At 42.8% G+C, this 21079-nt stretch overlaps 1 protein-coding gene across 1 annotated transcript in view; it reads right to left on the bottom strand.

Annotated features, from left to right (window-relative positions):
- Nucleotides 1–21079, bottom strand: part of lpgat1 (lysophosphatidylglycerol acyltransferase 1) — an 80289-nt gene that overhangs the window by 57384 nt on the left and 1826 nt on the right. Inside the window, exon 2 of the mRNA XM_064925607.1 lies at nt 20746–20997. Coding sequence (XP_064781679.1) covers nt 20746–20983 — 238 coding nt within the window. The 5' untranslated portion in view covers nt 20984–20997. The remainder of the gene's footprint in view (nt 1–20745; nt 20998–21079) is intronic.

Here is a 21079-nt window from a genome sequence, read left to right as displayed (position 1 = left end):
CACACTCTTAACATTCTCTCAACCAGTTTCATGAGGAATGCTTCTAAGTAGCTGCAGAGGTCTAAGGCACTGCATCTCAGTGGTAGAGGCATCACTATAGACACCCTGGTATGAATCCAGGCTGTATCACAACCGGACGTGATTGGGAGTCCCATAGGTGAGCGCAAAATTGGCCCAGCGCCGTCTGGATTTGGCCGGTGTAGGCTGTCATTGTAAATAAGAATTTATTTTTAACTGACTTGCCTAGTTAAACTCAACCCAAACCATCTCAATTCAGTTGAGGTCGGGTGATTGTGGAGGCCAGGTAATCTGATGCAGCACTCCATCACTCTCCTTCTTGGTCAAATAGCCCTTAAACAGCCTGGAGGTGTGATGGGTCATTGTCCTGTTTAAAAACAAAATGATAGTCCCACTAAGTGCAAGCCAGATGGGATGGTGTATTGCAGCAGAATACTGTGAGACCATGCTGGATATGTGTGCCTTGAATTCTAAATAAATCACTGAGTGTCACCAGCAAAGCACAGCCACACAATCACACCACCTCCATGTTTCACGGTGGGAACCACAAGAGGAGATCTGTTCACCAACTTTGCGTCTCACAAAGGCATGGCGGTTGGAAGCAAAAATTACAAATTTGGACTGACTAAAATGACAGATTTCCACCGGTCTAATGTCCATTGCTTGTGTTTATAGGCCCAAGCAAGTCTCTTCTTCTTGTTTGTGTCCTTTAGTAGTGGTTTCTTCGCAGCAATTTGACCATGAAGGCCTGATTCAAACAGTCTCCTCTGAGGAGTTGATGTTGAGATGTGTCTGTTGCTTGAACTCTGTGAAGCATTTATTAGGGCGGAAAAATTAGGTACAGTTATTCTAATTAACTTATCCTCTGCAGCAGAGGTAACTCTGGGTCTTCCTTTCCTGTGGCGGTCCTCATGAGAGACAGTTTCATCATAGCACCTAATTTTTGCAACTGCACTTGAGTAAACTTTCAAAATTTCATATTGACTGACCAGGTCTTAAATGGACTGTCGTTTCTCTTTGCTTATTTGATCGGTTCTTGCCATAGTAAGGACTTGGGTCTTTTAGCAAATAGGGCCATCTTCTGTATGCCACCCCTTTATTGTCACAACACAAGTGATTGGCTCAAACACATTAAGGAAAGAAATTCCACAAATGTACTTTTAACAAGGCACACCTGTCAATTGAAATGCATTCCAGGTGACGACCTCAAAGCTGGTTGAGAGAATGTGCAAAGCTGTAATCAAGACAAAGGTTGGCTACTTTTAAACAAATCAAAATATATTTTATATTTGAGATTCTTCACACTTCATTGGTTACTAAATGATTCCATGTGTCATTTCATAGTTTGTTTTGATGTCTTCACTATTATTCTACAATGCAGAAAATAGTAACAAATAAGGAAAAACCCTTGAATGAGTCTGTCTGTCTGTTATATATATATATATATATATATACATACACACACACACACACACACACACACACACACACACACACACACACACACACACACACACACACACACACACACACACACACATATATATATATATATATAAAGTAAATCACCAATCTGTTTGAAAAAAATCCAGATGAGTTTTAGGCCATATCACCGGGCACCTGTCTCGGTCTACTACGGCAGGGGCTCCCAAACTTTCTCACCCAGGCCCACCTTCTAGCATTGGGGAACATCCCGTGCCATGTTGATTTCCGCACATTTGTATGAATTAACATGAGGGCTATCAGACAGAATTTGTGCAAAGTAGAGCGGGTCAATGTTCATAGTTACAGGACAGGACAATGCAGCCAATTCTTGTGTTGAATAAATAGGACTAGAGACCAAAATCAGGTCAGGATCACCACGGCCTGCTACAGATTAAATACGGCCAATTGTCACCAGCCCAGGAATACCCATGCAGAGTTCATGTAAAATCCACATTTCTAAACAAATAGGTTTTAATTTGAGCCTAATACAGGCTACTAAGAGCTTGCTTGTTCACAACAATACAATTCATCTATTGGGACAAAAATAAATGGCTGACAACTGGTCAGATTTGTCAAATGAATATGCAAAAATTAAAAAGCGGCATGGCCACACTACGTTCAACGGGGAAACTTCCACGATACTACGGAAAAACCAATGTGACCAAAGAACAGAAAGTCAACATTTCTGATCATGAGTCAGTCTCAAGGCACATGGTATATGATCTTCCAGCATTCTATGCTAGCGAGAAAAAAAAAAAAAAAAAAAAAGAACTAAGATCACTGCCACTGTTCTGATAATACTAATATTTTTCCACTGGACCAGCCAGTCATTGGCTGCGCTGTCAGTGGCAACATAATCCCCTCCTGCCGGCCTACCGGGGTACCAGTCTCGGCCTACTGGGGCAGGGGTTCCCTAATTTTCTCAGTCAGGCCATCCTTCCAGCAATGGGGAACATCCCACGCCATGTGTATTTCTATGGGCACAAGAACTGTGCATTCTACTATCACAACTTTCAAGAATAAGTTGAAAGCTGGAGGGAGTCGGAGTCACGAGTAACAACCCCCCCCCCCCAAAGGGAGCACGCCACAGTTTGGGAACCACTGTACTAGAGCACCTGTCTCAGCCTGACGATGTGTTTGACATTCTGGTGAGACTGCAGCTGTGCCTTAGTGGAGTGAGGGGACGGGGTGCAGCTGTGCCTTAGTGGAGTGAGGGGACGGGGTGCAGCTGTGCCTTAGTGGAGTGAGGGGACGGGGTGCAGCTGTGCCTTAGTGGAGTGAGGGGACGGGGTGCAGCTGTGCCTTAGTGGAGTGAGGGGACGGGGTGCAGCTGTGCCTTAGTGGAGTGAGGGGACGGGGTGCAGCTGTGCCTTAGTGGAGTGAGGGGACGGGGTGCAGCTGTGCCTTAGTGGAGTGAGGGGACGGGGTGCAGCTGTGCCTTAGTGGAGTGAGGGGACGGGGTGCAGCTGTGCCTTAGTGGAGTGAGGGGACGGGGTGCAGCTGTGCCTTAGTGGAGTGAGGGGACGGGGTGCAGCTGTGCCTTAGTGGAGTGAGGAGACGGGGTGCAGCTGTGCCTTAGTGGAGTGAGGTGACGGGGTGCAGCTGTGCCTTAGTGGAGTGAGGTGACGGGGTGCAGCTGTGCCTTAGTGGAGTGAGGTGACGGGGTGCAGCTGTGCCTTAGTGGAGTGAGGTGACGGGGTGCAGCTGTGCCTTAGTGGAGTGAGGTGACGGGGTGCAGCTGTGCCTTAGTGGAGTGAGGTGACGGGGTGCAGCTGTGCCTTAGTGGAGTGAGGTGACGGGGTGCAGCTGTGCCTTAGTGGAGTGAGGTGACGGGGTGCAGCTGTGCCTTAGTGGAGTGAGGTGACGGGGTGCAGCTGTGCCTTAGTGGAGTGAGGTGACGGGGTGCAGCTGTGCCTTAGTGGAGTGAGGTGACGGGGTGCAGCTGTGCCTTAGTGGAGTGAGGTGACGGGGTGCAGCTGTGCCTTAGTGGAGTGAGGTGACGGGGTGCAGCTGTGCCTTAGTGGAGTGAGGTGACGGGGTGCAGCTGTGCCTTAGTGGAGTGAGGTGACGGGGTGCAGCTGTGCCTTAGTGGAGTGAGGTGACGGGGTGCAGCTATTTTTGCAGGAATCTCCTTGCAAATGATTTTGCCGAAAATTGTATCTCCGCCGGCCTGGGCAGCTTGATCTTTTGCTACAAAAAAATAATGAACTCTTCACAAATTTGCATGTGCCTTAGTGGAGTAGGGTGACAGGGAGTGCTTAGTGGGGTGGGGTGACAGGGAGTGCTTAGTGGGGTGGGGTGACAGGGAGTGCTTAGAGGGGTGGGGTGACAGGGAGTGCTTAGTGGGGTGGGGTGACAGGGAGTGCTTAGTGGGGTGGGGTGACAGGGAGTGCAGAGGAAGTCATATGACAGGTCGTATTTCCAGCCTGTTGAGATTTTTAAGGTAAAAATATACATTTAATTTTAAACAAGGTTACTTTAATAGCGACTAGCATCTGTCATATAATCTGAGCCTAGAGAAAAGTTGTCTTCAGGCCTGGAGGGAAGGCAAAGTCATTACGCTACCAAATAGTGGTAAAGTGGCCTTTACTGGTTCTAAAAGCAGGCCTATCAGCTTGGGTTAGGGTTAGCAAACTGTTGGAAAAAATTGTGTTAGACAAAATACAATACTATTTATACATAAACAAACTTAAGACTTTTAGCATGCTTATAGAGAAGGACACTTAACATGTACTGCACTGACACAAATGACTGATGATTGGTTAAAATAAATTTAGAATAATAAGATTGTGGGAGCTGTACTGTTAGATTTCAGTGCGAAAACGTGTTAAGGCTTTTCAACTTCTGCCATATTGTGGCTTCAGAGCTATCTAATAGAACTCAAAGGGTTTTCTTGAATAGAAGCTTCTTGTCAAACATGTTAAATGTGGCGTAATGCAGAGCATCTCTCTCGGCCTTATTCTCTTTTCTGTTTTTACTATTGACCTGCCATTGGCATTAAACAAAGCTTGTGTCCCAATGTATGCTGATGATTCAACCATATATGCATCAGCAACAGAGCTAATGAAGTCACTGAACCCTTTAAAGAATGCAGTCTGTTTTGGAATGGGTGGCCAGTAATAAACAGTTCCAGATCATCTAAAACTGGTAATGAATGTTGTGGCTGTTAAACAAGGTGAGACTAAACTACTTGTTGTTACCTTAGATTGTAAACTGTCATGGTCAAAACATATAAATTCAAATGGTTGTAAAGAAGGGGAGAGGTCTGTCCGTAATAAAGAGATGCACACTCAAAAAGCAGGTACTGCAGGCTCTAGTTTAGTCTCATCTTGATTATTGCCCAGTTGTGTGGTCGAGTGCTGCAAGGACAGACCGAGTTAAGTTGCAGCTGGACCAGGAAAGATCGGCACGTCTTGCTCTTTTTTTATAATCAAAAGGGCTAATTTAAATACGATGCATGCCATTCTCTCAGCTATGAATAGACCGACTGCATCACTTATTTTTAGAAAAGTGTAGAAAATTCCAAATGGTTTGCAGTCAACTTACGCAAAGCTCTGACACACACTTACCGCACCAGACATGCCACCAGGGGTCTTTTCACTGTTCCCAAAACAACAAATTCAAGAAACCGTATAGTATTATATAGAGCCCTTATTGCATGGAACTCCCATTTCATATTGCTCAAATGAAGAGCAAACCTGGTTTAAAAAAACAAAATTCACGACAACACATCTCCCCTATTTGACTTACATAGTTTGTGTGTATGTATTGATATGTAGGCTACGTGTAACATTTTTAAATTGATGTAGTTCTGTCCCTGAGCGGTTGTCTATTAATGTTCTGTATTATGTGTTTCATGATGTGTGGACTCGAGGAAGATCCTAATATAGAGCATTTCTCCTTCGCCAAGATAATCCATCCACCTAACAACTGACATATAAAGAAACTGATTAAACAGCATGATCATTACACAGGTGCACATTGTGCTGGGGACAACAAAAGGCCACTAAAATTTGCAGCTTTGTCACAACACCATGCCACAAATGTCTCAAGTTAAGGGAGCGTGCAATTGGCATGCAAAATGCAGGAACGTCAACCAGAGCGGTTGCCAGAGAATCTAAATGTTAGTTTCTCTACCATCAGCCGCCTCCATCATTTTAGAGAATTTGGCAGTATGTCCACCGGTTTCACAACCGCAGACCACGTGAATGGCATCGTGTTGTCGGGCGGTTTGCTGATGTCAACGTTGTGAACAGAGTGCCCCATGGTGGTGGGGTTATGGTATGGGCAGGCATAAGCTATGGACAACAAACACAATTGGATTTTATCTATGGCAGTTTGGATGCAGAGACACCCTGACGAGATCCTGAGGGCCACTGCCGCAAGCAACTCATGTTTCAACATAATGCATGTCGCATGGATCTGTCCTCAATTTCTGGAAGATGAAAAATAAAATCTGTTTGTCAGTGGCCTGCATACTCAGACATGTTACCCATTGAGTATGTTTGGGATTCTCTGGATCAAAGTGCACAACAGAGTGTTCCAGGTCCAGCCAGTATTCAGCAACTTCACACAGCCATTTAAGAGTTGGAACACTCTCCACAGGCCTCAATCAACAGCCTGATCAGCTCTATGCAAAGGAGATGACTTTGTTGCATGAGGGAAATGGTGGTCACAACAGATACGGACTGGTTTTCTGATCCATGACCTTAACTATGATAAGCAACAGATGCATATCTGTATTGCCAGTCATGGGAAATCCATAGACTAGGGCCTAATTTATATATTTAACATTGAGGCAGTAAAATGTTAGAAATGTTGCGTTTATATTTTAATTCAGTATAATTGTTTTGTTTACTCAGGTGCACTTGATCTGATATTAGGTTTTGGTTAAAGAACTGAACATTAAGAATCAAAAATATGCAAAAGTAGAGAAAATTAGAGAGGGGCAAATATTTTCACTGCACTATATTTCAAGTTTAGCCAACTTGGATCTACAGTGCATTCAGAAAGTATTTAGTCACCTTGACTCTATCCACATTGTTACGTTACAGCCTTATTCTAAAATGGGTTAAAACATTTTCCCCCTCATAAATCTACATATGTATTATAAAAAAAAAAACATATGTCATATTTACATAAGTATTCAGACAATTTACTCAGTACTTTGTTGAAGCATCTTTGGCAGCGATTACAGCCCCAAGTCTTCTTGGTTATGACACTACAATCTTGGCACACCTGTATTCATCCCATTCTTTTCTGCAGATCCTCTCAAACTCTGTCAGATTTCAGTGACGCTCCCCATACACAGCTATTTTCAGATCTCTGGAGATGTTTGATAGGTTCAAGTCCGGCCTCTGGCTGGGCCACTCAAGGACATGCAGAGACTTGGTTGTGTACTTAGGTTCACCTTCCAACAGGACAGTGACCCTTCGCCACAGTCAGATAACCTGCTCCAGAGTGCTCAGGACTTCATCAGGGATCTCTGTACTCTGTTCATCTTTCCCTCTATCCCCTATCTTGACTTGTCTCTCAGTCCCTGCCACTGAAAAACATCCCCACAGCATGATGCTGCAACCGTTTGGCATTCAAGCCAAATAGTTCAATCTTGGTTACATCAGACCAGAGGATCTTGTTTCTCATGGTCAGAACCTTTATGTGCCTTTTGGCAAACTCCAAGCAGGCTGTCATGTACCTTTTACTCTGCCATAAAGGCCTGATTGGTGGAATGCTCCAGAGATGGTGGTGCTTCTGGAAGGTTCTCCCATCTCCACAGAGGAACTCTACAGCTCTGTCAGAGTCACCACCAGGTTCTTGGTCACCCCCCTGACCAAGGCTCTTCTCCCCCGATTGCTCAGTTTGGCCAGCTCTCGGTGGGTCCAAATTTCTTCCATTTTAGAATGGAGGCCACTGTGTTCTTGGGGATCTTCAATGCTGCATACATTTTTTGGTATCCTTTCCCAGTCTGAGCTCTACGGACAATTCATTCATTCAACTTGGCTTTTGCGCTGATATGCAGTCTTAATTTTATTTTTTTTACCCCCTTTTCTCCCCAATTTCGTGGTGTCCAATTGTTGTAGTAGCTACGATCTTGTCTCATCGCTAAAACTCCCGTACGGGCTCGGGAGAGACAAAGGTTGAATGTCATGCGTCCTCCGATACACAACCCAACCTAGCCGCACTGCTTCTTAACACAGCGCGCATCCAACCCGGAAGCCAGTCGCACCAATGTGTCGGAGGAAACGCCGTGCACCTGGCAACCTTGGTTAGCGCGCACTGCGCCCGTCCCGCCACAGGAGTCGCTGGTGTGCGATGTGACAAGGACATCCCTACCGACCAAGCCCTCCCTAAACCGGACGACGCTAGGCCAATTGTGCGTCGCCCCATGGACATCCCGGTCGCGGCCGGTTACGACAGAGCCTGGGCGCGAACCCAGAAACTCTGAGGCACAGCGCTGCAGTACTGCGCCACCCGGGAGGCCCCGATATGCGCACTCAACTATGGGACCTTATAGACCGGTGTGTGCCTTTCCAAATCATGACCAATCAATTGAATTTAACACAGGTGGACTCCAATCAAATTGTAGAAACATAAGGTGTTTATCTTAGATACATTTGCAAAATGCTGTGGCATTGTGTAGATTGATGAGGATTTTTTTAAATTGAAATTCATTGCACTGCATTTCCTAGCTAACAAGGAGAACAGTTGAATTGTTATAAACACACCCTTCTGTCCATCTCCAACTGTTTGAACAGCATGCTAGCCTGTCCATGAATGAAAATAGCAAGTTGAAAATCTCTTTTCAGAAAAGAAGTGATCTCATCTTTGACAGGGAAAACCTGCCCTAGAGCTATCATACATAGCTACTGGATCTCCGCCCAGTCAGTGCTGAGCAAATAAACCCTCCTCTTGCCTCATCTCTCCCATTAATGGAGTTTGTTTTTAACAGGGTTAGCTGATTGAGTGAGGGAGGAGAAGAGCATAAACTGTGGTTTTGGAGTTTATTTGGTTTCCTAGGAACGCCGAGACTCCCATGAAGATAAAAACAAACCCTCCTCCACAGTGAGTCAGGAAGTCTTTACTCACAAAATGCAACTCCCAATCTGCTCCAAACTCTTGCAGATCCAATGCTTGAAACCAACCCATTTAGACTTTTATTGGAGAAAATGGAATATCAGCTTTCGCTGAGAATGCAGATGGACTTAGCCTCATAATTAAATCCAACATTTAAGCAAAGAGCAAGATAAAATGATTCATTACAATGACATTGTATGTGGCATAATTCATCTTTAACTGTTGGGCTTTAAAAGATGACACAATCTGAAAGATTTCCTGCTTTTCAAATGGTTTCTGAAGCTAGGTTTCCAGCCAATTGGCAGATTTACCATTTGAATATTCTATAACCCGCATAAAGAAAATATGCACATTTTCCCACCAGTGTTGTTTCCACAGATAAAAATCACTGCTTGATGACAACGCACAGTGCACTCTTTCATATTAAGTTTTCAAGTACCAAAAAAAAAAAAAAAAAAAAAAAAAAAAAACGCTTTGCACACTCTTGGCATTCCCTCAACAAGCTTATTGAAAAATGCTCCAACAATCTTGGGAGTTCCCACATATGCTGAGCATTGTTGGCTGCTTTTCCATCAATCTGCGGTCCAACTTAGCACAAACAATAGCAATTGGGTTGAGGCCAGGTGATTGTGGAGGCCAGGTCATCTGATGCAGCACGCCATCAGTCTCCTTATTGGTCAAATAGCCCTTACACAGCCTGGAGGTGTGTTTTGGGTCACTATCCTGTTGAAGAACAAATGACAGTGGGACTAAGTGCAAACCAGGTGGGATGGCATATAGCTGCAGAATGCCGTGGTAGCCATGCTGGTTGTGTGCCTTAATCTAAATAAATCACAGACAGTGTCACCAGCAAAGCACCGCCCACACATCACACCTCCTCCATGCTTCACGGTGGGAACCACACATGCAGAGATCATTTGTTCACCTACTGTTGGAACCAAAAATTGCAAATTTGGACTCGTCAGACCAAACGACAGATTTCCACCGGTCTAATGTCCATTGCTTGTGTTTCTTGGCCCAAGCGTTGTTTTTATTTGTGTCGTTTAGTAGTGGTATCTTTGCAGCAATTTGGCCATGAAGGTCTGATTCACACAGTCTCATCTGAACAGTTGATGTTGAGATGTGTCTGTTACTTGAACTCTGTGAAGCATTTATTTGGGCTACAATCTGAGGCACAGTTAACTCTAATGAACTTATCCTCTGCAGCAGAGGTAACTCCGGGTCTTCCTTTCCTGTGGCGGTCCTCATGAGAGCCAGTTTCATCATAGAGCTTGATGGTTTTTGCGACTGCACTTTCAAAGTGCTTGACATTTTCCAGATTAAGACATGAAGGTCAGTCAAAGTAATGGTCTGTCGTTTCTCTTAGCCCTATTTTGTAAAAAACCCAAGTCCTTACTATGGCAGGAACAGATCAAATAAGCCATCTTCTGTATGCCACCCCTTTTTCGCAACACAACTGATTGGCGCAAACGCATTAAGGAAAGAAATTCCACAAATGTACTTAACAAGGCACACCTGTTAATTGAAATGCATTCCAGGTGGCTCCCTCATGAAGCTGGTTGAGAGAATGCCAAGTGTGTGCAAAGGTGTAATCAAGACAAAGGGTGGCTACATTGAAGAATCTCAAATATATATTTTTTTGGTTACTACATGATTCCATATGTTATTTCATAGTTTTGATGTCTTCACTACTATTCTGCAATGTAGAAACTTTTGAAAATATAAAAAGCCTGGAATTAGTAGGTGTCTGAACTTTTGACTGGTACTGTAACGTACATAAGTATTCAGAACCTTTGCTATGAGACTAGAAATTGAGCTCAGGTGCATCCTGTTTCTACGATCATCCTTGAGATGCTTCTAAAACTTGTGGAGTCCACGTGTAGTAAATTCAATTGATCAGACATGATTTGAAAAAGACACACCTGTCTATATAAGTTCCCACAGTTGACAGTACATCTCATCTTGACAAAAGGCACCTAAAGGACTCTCCGACCATGGGAAACTAGATAACCTGTTCTGATGAAACCAAGATTGAACTCTTTGGCCTGAAGGCCAAGCGTCACGTCTGGAGGAAACCTGGCACCATCTCTACAGTGAAGCATGGTGGTGGCAGCATCACCGCTTCAGCGGTAGGGACTGGGAGACTAGTAAGGATTGAGAGAAAGATGAACAGAGAAAAGTACAGAGAGGTCCTTGATGAAAACCTGCTCCAGAGCGCACAGTGGGACCATGACCAGGGTCAGCCATGATCAGTCGCTAGCCTGGAACAATTAGGGTTAAATGACTTGCTCAAGGACACAGATTATTATATAGATTTTACATTGTCGGTTTGGATATTCTAACAGTCAACATTTTGGTTACTGGCTCAACGCTATAACTGCGAGGCAACCTGCCACATTTCCGCAGCCCTCAGTGGCAGTGCTGTTGGGCTGAAATACTGTTGTGGTTTTCAGTGTCAGCATTGAAGCTTTCTCAACAGTCTAAGAATGCTGACCGTAATGGAGAGAAGAGGGAGGAGGATGACAAGTTGGATGGCTGATGGGAATACCACCCGTGTGATATATACAGTGCCATCAGGAAGTATTTATACCGACTTATTTCACAACCAGAATTTAAAATGTATTCAATTGTTTTCTCCCCCCCACCCAGCTACACACAATACCCCATAATGACAACGTTATTGTGGAACATTTGCCTATTATTATTTTTTTAAATTCTTCAAGCTTTGTCAAATTGATTGTTGATCATTGCTCGACAACCATTTTGAGGTCTGGCCATGGATTCAAGTAGATTTAAGTCCAAACTGTAGCTCGGCCACTCAGGAACATTCCCCGACTTCTTGGTAAGCAACTCCAGTGTAGATTTGGCATTTTGTTTCAAGTTATAGTCCTGCTTTAAGGTGAATTCATCTCCCAGTGTCTGGGATTTTGCCTGTGCTTAGCTCAAATCGGTTTCATTTTTATCCTTTAAAACTCCCCGGTCCTTAACGATTACAAGCACACCCATAACATGATGCAGCCACCACTATACTTGAAAATATGGAGAGGGGTCCTCAGTAATGAGTTGTATCGATTTGCCACAAACATAACACTTCATATTCTGGACAAAAAGTTAAATTACTTACGTTTTTTGCAGTATTACTTTAGTGAGTAATACTGTATCTTTGTAGTGACTGGATGTATTGAGACACCATCCAAAGTATAATTAATTACTTCACCATGCTCAAAGGGATATTCATTGTCTGCTTTTTATTTTTACCCCTAGGTGCCCTTCTTTGCAAGGCATTGGAAGAACTCCCTGGTCTTTGTGGTTGAACCTGTGTTTGAAATTCACTGCTCGATTGAGGGACCTTACAGATAAAGTTGTGTGGGGAAAAACACCTTGAGGATTGATTATTAAAAAAAACATTTGCCATGTTTCTGTCGATATTATGTATCTAATTTGGAATATTTTTCGGCATTGTCGTGACCGCAGTTTCCGGTGGATTTCTCAAACGTGAAGTAGAAACGGGGGTATTTTGGCTATAATAATAATAATAAATCTTTAGGGGACAAAATGAAAATTTGCTGTCTAGCTGGGAGTCTCGTGAGTGAAAACATCCAAAGCTCTAAGGTAAACAATTTAAATTTGATTGCTTTTCTGATTTGTGACCAAGTTGCCTACTGCTAGCTAGGAATAATGCTATGCTAGGCTATCGATAAACTTACACAAATGCTTGTCTTGCTTTGGCTGTAAAGCATAATTTCAAAATCTGAGATGACAGGGTAATTAACAAAAGGCTAGGCTGTGTTTCAATATATTTCACTTGTGATTTCATGAATATGAATATTTTCTAGTAATATGTTTTGTCCGTTGCGTTATGCTAATTGGTGTCAGTTGATGACAATTCTCCCAGATCCGGGAGAGGGAGTTCCAAGTTAACAAGACATTTCATTGGTTATTTTTAAATTAGTAAAAATAAATTCCACTGACATTACAGTGACAAACTCAATTTAATCAATTTTAAATTTCAGCCTGTAAGACCATTTTTAAAAGGTCAAGGGGTGTGAATACTTTGAAGGCACTGTAGGCTATTGAAAATTTATTGCGGTTGGGAGTGGTAAAAATATACAGGTCCAGATCTTAGACACTGCACCACAACGTATAATTTCAAAATTATATATAAAATTGCTACCGCCCTCACTTTTCTCCCAAACACAGTACTTTCCCTGAAATTCTCCTTTAACCAGGCGTAGATAAGTGACAGTAATTATGTTGACAAGGACTTGAGTGGCTGCAGCAATGAGTCACGCAAGATACTACGACTCATGGCAGCTTTAGCAGTCATTTACCTGTTCCTTAAAGTAACAGACCTGTAAAGTAACTACTGACCTTGTGAAAACATTTATCATATGTGGAGGATGGGGCATGAAGAAGTCAGGAAAACCCCCGTTGTGCATAGGCAGTCCGGTCACAGACTCCAACAAAGACAAGGTACTATCCCAGCAGTTCAGCAAGCTCTTAGCTTACCTGCCTTGGTACAGGGGTAACCTCATCTGCAATATGCTCATCAAGGTCCCATTACACAAGTTTCAAAAACAAGCCCAGGTGTTCTAGAAGCAGACGCCTATGTATTATTTATCAGCAGGCCATGTTCATTACTTTGTAAAGATTTTGCTCTCAAAGAGCAACGTGGCTCCCAGACACCCAATTGAAAGGAGGGAACGAGTAAAGAGTAGAGGTCGACCGATTATGATTAACACAATACGATTATTGGAGGACAAAAAAAAGCCGATACCGATTAAAATCAGCTGATTTTTTAAAATGTATTTGTAATAATGACAATTATAGCAATACTGAATGAACACTTATTTTAACTTAATATAATAAATCAATCAAGCCTCAAATAAATAATGAAACCTGTTTGTTTTAAATAATTTTAAATAATGCAAAAACATAGTGTTGGAGAAGAAAGTAAAAGTTCAATATGTGCCACGTAAAAAAGCTAACGTTTAAGTTCCTTGCTCAGAACGTGAGAACATATGAAAGCTGGTGGTTCCTTTTAAACACGAGTCTTCAATATTCCCAGGTAAGAACTTTTAGGTTGTAGTTATTGTAGGACTATTTCTCTCTATACCATTTGTATTTCATTAACCTTTGACTATTGGATTTTCTTATAGGCACTTTAGGATTGCCAGTGTAATAGTATAGCCTCCCGTACCTCTCCTCGCCCCTACCTGGGCTCGAACCAGGAACACAGCAGCCATCCTCGAAGCAGCGTTACCCATGCAGAGCAAGGGGAATAACAACTCCAAGTCTCAGAGCGAGTGACGTTTGAAACGCTATTAGAGCGCACCCCGCTAACTAGCTAACCATGTCGCATCGGTTACACCAGCCTAATCTCGGGGGTTGATAGGCTTGAAGTCATAAACAGCAGAGCTGCTGGCAAAACGCACAAAAGTGCTGTTTGAATGAATGCTTATGAGCCTGCGGGTGCCTACCATCGCTCAGTCAGACTGCTCTATCAAATCATAGACTTAATTATAACATAACACACAGAAATGCGAGCCGTAGGTCATTAATATGGTTGAATCCGGAAACTATCATCTCGAAAACAAGACGTTTATTCTTTCAGTGAAATAAGGAACCGTTCCGTATTTTATCCAACGGGTGGCATCCATTAGTCTAAATATTCCTGTTACAATGCACAACCTTCAATGTTATGTCATAATTCCGTAAAATTCTGGCAAATTAGTTTGCAATGAGCCAGGCGGCCCAAACTGTTGAATATACCGCCTTTGCGTGCAATGAACACAAGAGAAGTGACAATTTCGCCTGGTTAATATTGCCTGCTAACCTGGATTTCATTTTTGCTAAATATGCAGGTTTAAAAATATATACTTCTGTGTATTGATTTTAAGAAAGTCAGTGTTTATGGTTAGGTACACGTTGTAGCAACGACAGTACTTTTTCGCGAATGCGCACTGCATCGATTATATGCAACGCAGGACATGCTAGATAAACTAGTAATATCATCAACCATGTGTAGTTCTAACTAGTGATTATGATTGATTAAAGTTTAATGCTAGCTAGCAACTTACCGTGGCTTCTTACTGCATTCGCGTAACAGGCGGGCTCCTCGTGAGGCAGGTGGTTAGAACGTTGGACTAGTTAACCGCAAGGTTGCAAGATTGAATCCCTGAGCTGACAAGGTAAAAAATCTGTCATTCTGCTCCTGAACAAGGCAGTTAACCTTGTGTAGGGGGCAGTATTTTTGTTTTTGGCTAAAGAAACGTACTCATTTGAAAAATTCCTATTTCTCAGCCCCAGGAACTAGAATATGCACATAACTGTCAGATTAGGATAGAAAACACTAAAGTTCCCAAAACTGTAAAAATATTGTCTGTGAGTATAACAGAACTGATATTGCTGGCAAAGCCTGAGGAAAATCCAATCAGGAAGTGCCTCTTATTTTGAAACCTCTTTGTTCCTATGCATGCCTATCCTCCATTTAAAAAGTGATATCAACCAGATTCCTTTTTCTATGGCTTCCCTAAGGTGTCAGTCTTGACAGTTTCAGGCTTTTATTTTGAAAAATGAGCGTAAGTGGATAGGTGGGGGCTCAGATTGAGTTTTGCGCAACTGAGTAAAGCAGCCATTGTTTCTCCCGCTGTTATTGAAAAACCTACACACTCGGTTGATATATTATCGAATATATATTTTAAAAACAACATGAGGATTGATTATTAAAAACATTTGACATGTTTGTGGACTTTATGGATATTATTTGGAATATATGTCTGCGTTGTTGTGACCGCTCTTTCTTGTGGATTTCTGAACATAACGCGACAAACAAACAAACGGAGGTATTTTGGGTAAAAAAATGTTTTATCTTTATGGAACAAAAGGAACATTTGTTGTGTAACTGGGAGTCTCGTGAGTGAAAACATCCGAAGATCAAAGGTAAACGATTAATTTGATTGCTTTTCTGATTTGTGACCTAGCCCACCGTTCCTAGGCCATCATTGAAAATAAGAATGTGTTAACTGACTTGCCTCGTTAAATAAAAGGTGTAAAAAAATACAAATTATATATAATAATTTTTTTTTTTAAATCAGCGTCCAAAATTACCGATTGTTATGAAAACTTGAAATGGGCCCTAATTAAATCGGCCATTCCGATTAATCGGTCGACCTCTAGTAAAAGATTGCCGAGGGGAAAAACACACCTACAGTGCCATCAGAAAGTATTCAGCCCCTTTGATCCCCCCCCCCCCGACATTGTTACGTTACAGCCTTATTCTAAAATGTATTAAATTGTTTTGTTCATCAATCTACACACAAAAATAATGAAGCAAAAACAGGTTTGGAAATGTTTGCACATAATTTAAAAAAAAAATCACATAAGTATTCAGACCCTTTAGTTCGTTGAAGCACCTTTGGCAGTGATTACAGCCTCGAGTCTTCATGGGTATGACGGTACAAGCTTGGCGCACCTGTATTTGGGGAGTTTCTCCCATTCTTATCTACAGATCCTCTAAAGCTCGGTCAGGTTGGATGGAGAGCGCGCTGCACACCTATTTTCAGGTCTCTCCAAAGATGTTTGATCGGGTTCAAGTTCAGGCTCTGGTTGGGCCACTCAAGGACATGGAGACATGTCCCGAAGCCCTAACCCTGCGTTGTCTTTGCTGTATGCTGAGAGTACTTGTCCTGTTTGAAGGAGAATCTTGGCCCCAGTCTGAGGTCCTGAGCTCTCTGGAGCAGGTTTTCGTCAAGGATCTCTGTACTTTCCTCCGTTCATCTTTCCCTCAATCCTGACTCAAAAACATTGCCCACAGCATGATGCTGCCACCACTCGACTGTAGGGATGGTGCCAGGTTTCTGCCAGACGTTATGCTTGGCATTCAGGCCAAATAGTTCAATCTTGGTTTCATCAGACCAGAGAATCTTGATTCTCATGGTCAAAGTCCTTTAGGTACCTTTTGGCAAACTACAAGCGGGCGGTCATGTGCCTTTTATTGAGGAGTGGCTTCCGTCTGGCCACTACCATAAAGGTCTGATTGGTGGAGTGCATCCAGAGATGGAGCAACCCTTCTGGAAGGTTCTCCCATCTCCACAGAGGAACTCTGGAGCTCTGCCAGAGTGACCATTGTTATTATGGGGTTTTGTGCGTAGATTGATGAGGAAAACAAAAATGTAAACAATTTTTTTATTTTTTATACAAGGCTATAACGTTAAAAAGAAAGTACTGGAAAAAGTAGTCTGAATAATTTCTGAATGCACTATATAGCAAAGTTATTACACACGCTGTACTATACAGACTTCCATACTATTTGAGCATGTGATAAGACAGGAAGCAGCAGTGTAGTCTGCAAAAAAGTGTGTATAATAATTGCCTTCATAAAAGTATGCATACCCCTTGACTTATTCCACATTTTGTTGCATTACAGCCTAAACTCAATGGATTAAATTGCCTCTTCTTCCACACACATACACACTATCCCATAATGACAAAGTGAAAACATGCCTAGAAATGTTTGCAATGTTATTGAAACCTAAATATAGAAATCTCTACTACATAAGTATTCACACGCCTTTGCTATGACACTCCAACTTTAGCTCAGAGGCATCCAATTTCCTTTGATAATCCTTAAGATGTCACCACAACCTGATTCAAGTCCACCTGCGGCCAATTCAATTGTTCAGAAAAAAACACACCTGTCTATATAAAAAGGTCCCACAGTTGACAGTGCATGTCAGAGCAGAAACTATACAAAGGTTCTGTCCGTAGATCTGAGATAGAATTGTGAAGAGGCATATAGCTGGGGGAAGGACAGAAAACTATTTCTAGTGTTGAAAGTTTAAGAGCACAGTAGTCTCCATCATTGGGAAATTGAAAAAGATATGGAACAGACTGAGCAACCGGTCAAGAAGGACCTTGGTCAGGGAGGTGACCAAGCACCCAATGACCACTCTGACAGAACTACAGCGTTCCTTGGCTGAGATGGGAAAAAGGGTCTCCACAGCACTACACCAATTTGGTCTTCATGGGAGAGTGGCCAGATGGAAGCCCCTCCTGAGATAAAAGGCACATGACAGCACACTTGGAGTTCACAAAAAGACACGTGAAAAGACAGAGCATAAGGGAAAAGATTATGTGGTGTGAGAAAATGTTTACTATTTTTGCCTGAATGCAAAAGCATTATGTATGGAGAAACACAGGCACAGCTCGTCATGGTGGCAGCATCATACAATGGGGATGCTTTTCAGCTGTAGGGACTGGAAGACAGGTAATGATAGAGAACAATTAATGGAGCCAAATAAGGGCAAATCCTTAATAAGAACCTGATTCAGAGTGCAAACCTCAGACTGGAATGAAGATTTACATTCCAACAGGACAATGACCCCAAGCATACAGCCTAAGCAACACTGATATGGGTTTAGAACAAGAATGTTAAAGTCCTTGAGTGGCCCAGCCAAAGCCCAGACTAGAATCCCATTGAAAATCAGTAGAAAGATTTGAAGACTGCTGTTCACTGCCACTCCCCTTTTAACTTAACAGAGCTTGAGAAAATCTCCACAAGGAGGAATGGGAGAAAATCCAGATGTGCAAAGCTGATACAGACATACCCAAGATGACTCAAAGCTGTCATTGCAGCAAGAAGTGCTTCTACAAAATATTGACTCAGGGGTGTGAATACTTATGTAAACTCAGCAATAAAATAAACATCCCTTTTTCAGGACCCTGTCTTTCAAAGATAATTCGTAAAAATCTAAATAACTTCACAGATCTGCATTGTAAAGGGTTTAACTTCACTAGGGTAGGGGGCACTATTTTCACCTCCGGGTGAAAAGCATGCCCAAAGTAAACTGCCTGCTACTCAGGCCCAGAAGCTAGGATATGCATATAATTGGTTTGGATAGGAAACACTAGTTTCCAAAACTGTTGAAATAATGCCTGAGTATAACAGAACTGATTTGGCAGGTGAAAACCTGAGGAAAAAAAGCCATCCAGGAAGTGGGATTTTTTAAAGTGTTTGTAGTTTTCTATTGAATGCCATTACAGTATTCATTGACTTAGGAATCAAATTGCACTTCCTATGGCTTCCACTAGATGTCAGCCTTTAGAAATTGTTTCAGGCTTGTATTCTGAAAAATGAGGGAGTAAGACCACTGAATGAGTGGACCCTACAGTGTCCCAGAGATTATTCATGCGCACGACCGAGAGCGCGCCTTTGTTTACCTTTGATATTGACAACTTTATTGTCCGGTTGAAATATCGATAATTTAGGATAAAAACAACCTTAGGATTGATTATAAACGTAATTTGACATGTTTCTACGAAACACAGTGAGGTTAAACACGGTTTCCCATGCTTGTTCAATGAACCATAAACAATGAATGAACATGCACCTGTGGAACGGTCGTTAAGACACTAACAGCTTACAGACGGTAGGCAATTAAGGTCACAGTTATGAAAAATTAGGACACTAAAAAGAGGCCTTTCTACTGACTCTGAAAAACCCCAAAAGAAAGATGCCCAGGGTCCCTGCTCATCTGCGTGAACGTGCCTTAGGCATGCTGCAAGGAGGCATGAGGACTGCAGATGTGACCAGCGCAATACATTGCAGTGTCCGTTCTGAGAGATGCTTAAGACAGCGCAACAGGGAGACAGGACGGACAGCTGATCGTCCTCGCAGTGGCAGACCACGCGTAACACCTGCACAGGATCGGTACATCTGAACATTACACCTGCATGCGGGACAGGATGGCAACAACTTTCCGAGTTACAACAGGAACGCACAATCCCTTCATCAGTGCTCAGACTGTCCGTAATAGGCTGAGAGAGGCTGGACTGAGGGCTTGTAGGCCTGTTGCAAGGCAGGTCCTCACCAGACATCACCCGCAACGTTGCCTATGGGCACAAACCCACAGTCGATGGATCAGACAGGACTGGCAAAAAGTGCTCGTCACTGACAGGTTGCGATTTTGTCTCAGTGGTGATGGTCTGATTGGCCTTTATCATCGAAGGAATGAGCGTTACACCAAGGCCTGTACTCTGGAGCGGGATCGATTTGGAGGTGGAGGGTCCGTCATGGTCTGGGGCAATGTGTCACAACATCATTGGACTGAGCTTGTTGTTATTGCAGGCAATCTCAATGCTGTGCGTTACAGGGAAGACATCCCCATCCCTCATGTAGTACCCTTCCTGCAGGACAACACCACCAGCCATACTGCTCGTGATTTCCTGCAAGACAGGAATGTCAGTGTTCTGCCATGGACAGCGAAGAGCCCGATCTCAATCCCATTGAGCACGTCTGTGACCTGTTGGATCGGAGGGTGAGGGCTAGGGCCATTCCCCCCAGAAATGTTCGGGAACTTGCAGGGGCCTTGGTGGAAGAGTGGGGTAACATCTCACAGCAAGAACTGGCAAATCTGGTTCAGTCCATGAGGAGGAGATGCACTGCATTATTTAATGCAGCTGGTGGCCACACCAGATACGGAATGTTACTTTTGATTTTGACCTCCCCTTTGTTCAGGGACACATTATTTCATTTCTGTTAGTCACAGGTCTGTGGAACTTGTTCAGTTTATGTCTTGGTTGATGAATCTTGTTATGTTCATACAAATATTTACACATGTTAAGTTTGCTGAAAATAAAACGCAATTGACAGTGAGGACGTTTCTTTTTTTGCTTTGTTTAAATTAGATCTTTATTTCCTTTTCAGGACATTGGCAAAAATGTTTAAAAAAAATATGTTTTCACTTTGTCATTATTGGGTAGTGTGTGTAAATGGCTGATATAAAAATATATTTAATCCATTTTGAATTCAGTGGAATAAGTCAAAGGGTATGAATACATTCTGAAGTCACTGTAGGTTAAACATGTACAAGTAGGTGTACATGACAAATACAAGGGGGATGACCTGTTCAACATGAACTTCCTAGTTCCTACAGACAGGAGATATTAGTCTTGCACTTGAGATACAACCATCCTGAAAGGGGATCAGGTAATCATTGAAAAAGGTTGTTGCCTTCAATAACTTGATTACAATGATCCCACCACACCAGTCTGAACCATGTAGGCTAATGACCAATAGTGCGTGTCCACCATACCCCTTGCATTCATAGCTATCCCCAGTTTCAAACAACTCTGAGCCAAGGAAAAGCATGTTGTGTGGCAGCTTACCTGTATAGCCTGCAACCCAGCCCCACAGTGACACCATTGCCAACATCCATTTGAACATTATTCCTTCAATGTGCCAGAAATAGTGACTGTCCATTATTCTCAGAGGTTGAAGAAGAATGCAGTAGAGGCAATATGAAGGGATTGCTACACAGTTATTGATGAACACAAAGATGAAACGAAGGAAGGCGTTCAAGAGTACCCAGCCCAGTTTGCGGGCGCCTTCTAGAAGCTGTGCCATACTGATACACACTCCTGTAGAAAGAGGGAGAAAACCAGTAAGCTGGCTAGTAAATACATTTCAGACTGGTGCATTTCTAATGTGTGTCAAAACTTG

Source organism: Oncorhynchus masou, chromosome 19 (assembly GCF_036934945.1).
Source record: "Oncorhynchus masou masou isolate Uvic2021 chromosome 19, UVic_Omas_1.1, whole genome shotgun sequence".
NCBI lineage: Eukaryota > Metazoa > Chordata > Actinopteri > Salmoniformes > Salmonidae > Oncorhynchus > Oncorhynchus masou.
Note: the sequence above shows the minus strand (reverse complement) of the source record. Positions and strands in the feature narration are given on the sequence as shown.